At 33.8% G+C, this 4,440-nt stretch overlaps 1 protein-coding gene across 1 annotated transcript; it reads right to left on the bottom strand.

Moving 5' to 3' along the window:
* Nucleotides 1–1,187: 1,187 nt before the first annotated feature.
* On the bottom strand, nt 1,188–4,177 carry LOC147847632 (guanylyl cyclase 1-like; the record flags this gene model as incomplete). The annotated part of the gene is made up of 7 exons (XM_087338971.1): nt 1,188–1,707; nt 1,802–1,877; nt 1,987–2,059; nt 2,385–2,446; nt 2,545–2,633; nt 3,573–3,647; nt 4,043–4,177. Coding segments are annotated over 7 exons (609 nt in total), but the record flags the coding sequence as incomplete, so codon positions are not given.
* Nucleotides 4,178–4,440: the final 263 nt, after the last annotated feature.

Below are 4,440 nucleotides of genomic sequence, written 5' to 3'. Positions count from 1 at the left end.
CCCTCTAATGTCATTGAATATGTGTGTTTTCTTCTTTCTTGCATATTTTCCTAATAGTTAATATTAAGTGACTAAGAGTATTTAAGTAAGTCTACATTAATTCATGTTAATTTTGGTATTGATTAAGACTTTGTTTTATTCATCAATATTCTCTAGTAGGCTTAGTTAGGAGTGGATTGACACCCACTCCTAGTCGTCCCACCCACAATAAAGCAAATGTTGTTTAGGCTTGTAGATGTTAGTTCTAGGTTAGTTAGGTGCTAATTAGAACAATGTGTCCTAAGTCCTAAAAACTTGCCCACACATTATCATATTAGACAAGGTAAACATTTAGCATTTTACAAGTTTCGCATTGTTGTGACACCATATGTTATCATTATGTGATAGTTGTACACAATAGTCACATCGAAAGCAAGCGTGATAGCCAAGTGGGTAGCATGCATAATGCTAAGTGGAGACTGTGCATCAAACCTATCACATGAAAACATCAACATCACCGTAAGTACTATACTAAGGGCAAGACTAGGATAAGGGGGATAAAATAAAATTACCTCTCGAACTTTAAGCCAAATGCTCATCCCAATGTGAAAAGGGACAACCTTTTTGTTAGTGAGCTATAAAAGCCACTTATGTGACTTTTTTAGTTCTTGATTCCTAGTTTTTATTCTCCCCTTGTAACCTAAGGTAGAGTATTCTCTCCCTTTCTCTTATATTTATGGCGGTAATAAAAGTTAAGTGCTAATTAGCCAAACTTTAATAACTCTTCCTTTTATATGTATAGTGGTGATTAATCTGATACATGTGGTTAATATCATTATATGTACTCCATTTTAATGATATTGGTATCTAACACTTTAGCTTTTTAGAGGGATTCATTAATCTCTTTGTTCAGTCAAAGGTGAGTAAGAGTTCACTAGATTAGGGTAAGTGTAGTTAATGGTTTGAGAGATATTGACAACCGGCCTTGCCATCGATAGGATAAACAAAGGTTGGATCAGGATGTATAGGTGAGACTCAAGGAATTCCAAGACCAAAGGCTCTATCAGGTCTTCCAAGAGACTTTTACAATAACACACTTCTACAACTATCATAGCATCTACATTCTATGCTAACAAAACCTAAAAAACTAAATCATAACTATGTTACCTACTTATGCATGTCGAGAAAGAACACCCGGTTGCTAAATATCATTCAACAAATATTACAATCATGTACAAAGCTTACATACTTACGTTTTTGGTAATAATGGGTGTAAATATGGAGACAATGGTGGTTGTGGGCACCCTCATTCCCAACATATAATCATGGCATATGTTGGAACAATGTGGGTTCATAGGTAGCAACTCATTTGCCAATGGGGCACAAAAATCATAAATAAACTCTATGGAAATGGCCTAGGGATCGGGTTGGGTTGGTTGTTTAGTTTAGATCATTGCCTTATTAGACCAATAAGCCCAGAGTTCAACTCTCGACCCCGCCATCTCCTTAAGGGAGGGATACAAAAGCACTTCAGAGATGATAATTAAAGAAATTATGAGGTTGATATGAATCGCTCTATGAGGATCAATGGCATATGGATTTGCCGTTCACCAATCCGTTAATGGTAACCTAGAGGATCCTCTTCTTTTCCTTCAGGTTTTTAGTAGACCATGTCACAGGTAAAGCAAGGACAGGGTTCAACCTTTTCTCATGACTATCCAATGATATCTGGCAAGGAAACATGATATTTGAATACAATGAATGCATGGAATTAAATTTAATTAGATTACTTAAACTAACATTAGTATAAAAAACCAAGTACCACAAGGATATCCTCATCTGTTCCAAAAGTCGTGCGAGCTTCATCGAGCGTTCGTGAAGATATCCTCACACATTCACTATATATATATATACATGACATACAAAAAAAGGTTTAGAGTTTAGAGTACTTCTAAGTTGCTAGTTTGAAGGACTCCAAGGTATAAAAAATAAAGGAGATGGATATACCGAGAACTTGCTGGATCCTGAATTTCAAACTCCTCTGAGTCCATGTCATAGCCACATATAACCACATAATGCCCTACAAAATACCAAAACATTATTAGGCATTAAGGATAAGAAGAAAAAAAACCGTGTAACAACATCCATCAACGGTCAGATTTTGTAGTATAATAACGACTGATAATATTAGGCCAAAAACACCAACATAACCCGTAACTTGTTGGGTATTTACAAAAATACCACCAAGTTTTCCAATTAAGCAGAATACCTATCAGCAGTATAAAATTACTGCTATATAGCAGCATTCTGGTTTTGTTTTTTAGCATAGGGGTATTCTAATAAATACCTCACAAATTGAGGGTACTTTGGTATTTTACTCTATTCATCAGAACAATAATAATTACCAATATACCCTGTTGCCAGACCACAACAATTTGACAAGCACAGTTCCTCGAGCCAAGGGTAACTACATTTCAATAAAAGTTTCTTTTCAAAAACTCTCTTGATCAACTGATGGAATCATCAAAGGCCATGCATCATATGATAATATGGTCTATCGTTTACCTAAGCTTTCTTTTGTCAACCAATGCAATTGCAAGGTGTCTTCCAGATAAAATGAGCATAGAAAGCTCATGTGAGCTTATTGATCTTCTCTGCATCAACAATAGAGGGATAATGTAGAAATTTAAGAACAGGAAAAAATGTAGTTGTGCTCATACTCACACCATTATATATGGATACAAAGATGTTAAATTATCCAAACTTGATGAAATGCTCTCTATCAAAGTATCTTATATATGCAGAATATAATAAAAGTGAATTTTTTAATGAAAAATCATCATCCAAAAAGTTTTAATTCAAAAACTCTGTTTATTCTTATATATGCATATCCCAAACAAACAGCTCTAAGCGATATGACATCAAATTAGGCTTTGAAAAAAATCTTATTTATCCTGACTCATCTGGTTTAGATGATCAAAGTCATCTTAAACATACAAACGTATGATGTGTATTGTCTATATTTTATATGGTATATTAGAGAGGGTGATTGGCCAAATTTTACAACCACGAGAATTCAATCAGTGTATTCTTTGCTTCAAGCAAATGATATTAAGCAAACCATCAAAATGTAGAGTTTAAAACATGTGGGAAATTATTTTTTTGCACATCTAAACAACTACATTAATATTGAAATAATAATAGTAGCTTCAACATAGATATAGATAAAATTGAGATATTTCAAAATTACGAGCTACCTTGAATATCTCCAATGGGCATCTTTAGGCATGATGGCAGGATAGAAAAAAAGAGAATTCCAGAAATTGGGTCAAGTCAGCAAGAAAAATCAGGATATGCAGTAAATGCTAAAACTTAGTCTTATCCTGAAAGAAAGGCCTTTATAACAAGTTTTACACAGTTGTATTAACAACAGATTACAGAACTAAACAATTGAATTTCTTCTATGATTGTTGCCTTTTTTAATGGTTCCTGAGGCTAAATAACAAAATAATCCATGTTAAACTCCAGGCTTAGTTAGTAACCTTCACTAACATTCAAACAACAATGTGGAAAATTAGAGAACACAAAAATACCTCGAGCTGAATGCCAACTTCTGGAGCCTTCTCAAACAGCTTGTTAACACGTTCCCCATCTTCTTCCATGTTTTCCTAATTATGTCAAAGTGGTTAATGAACTATGCAATCACAAAGTAATGGCTATGAGATATTCAATAGATACCAAACAAATTAAAAAAGAGAGAGAATCAAAAGTTCCAAATACATTGACAAAAACTTAAGGAAGTAATGCATGATAGTAATAAGTTAGAGCATTCCTGTATTTATAACATTATTTTTTCTGATAATATTGCTAAGATTAAAAAGTATCTAATTTTCATTTTCTGTCGGCTTTGAAACGCATCATCTCAACAGGGATAGAGAGAGAGAGAGAGAGAGAGAGAGAGAGAGAGAGAGAGAACATATAGCAACAGTCAGAAATGTTCCAAAGCTTCAACTTGATCTTTTTTATCACTTCATTTATACAGAAAATTAGGATTCTGGCATACCTTATAAAATGTTTCGTCAACAAAGTTTGGATTTGCTCCTATGGTAACTGTGAGAAATACTACATCCACATCAAAAAGGCGCAAGAGATGAGCCAAATCAACAGTCCAGATGCTGCAAGCATTCCAAATTAAAGTAAATATGTCCAGTCAATAAAGTCATGATTCATAAAAAGAACTTTATACACAAAATAGAAAAGGAGGTGGCAAATCAAATTTATCCATATATTCAAATTAACTTTGTTACATGATTTCTATGCATCTTCGAGCATATGAATTACAAAGGAATAATGGAATTTGTGTTCTTCCAATAATGGATAGTTCAAATTCCAAAATATCCAAAGGAACTATGCTCAGTAATACCTATTCAATAAACAGCAAAAGGTTGTCAACCCCCTACT

Source organism: Azolla caroliniana, unplaced genomic scaffold (assembly GCF_043228905.1).
Source record: "Azolla caroliniana isolate FFs.n. ecotype wild unplaced genomic scaffold, voAzoCaro1.0.p SCAF_798, whole genome shotgun sequence".
Lineage (NCBI taxonomy): Eukaryota > Viridiplantae > Streptophyta > Polypodiopsida > Salviniales > Salviniaceae > Azolla > Azolla caroliniana.
Note: the sequence above shows the minus strand (reverse complement) of the source record. Positions and strands in the feature narration are given on the sequence as shown.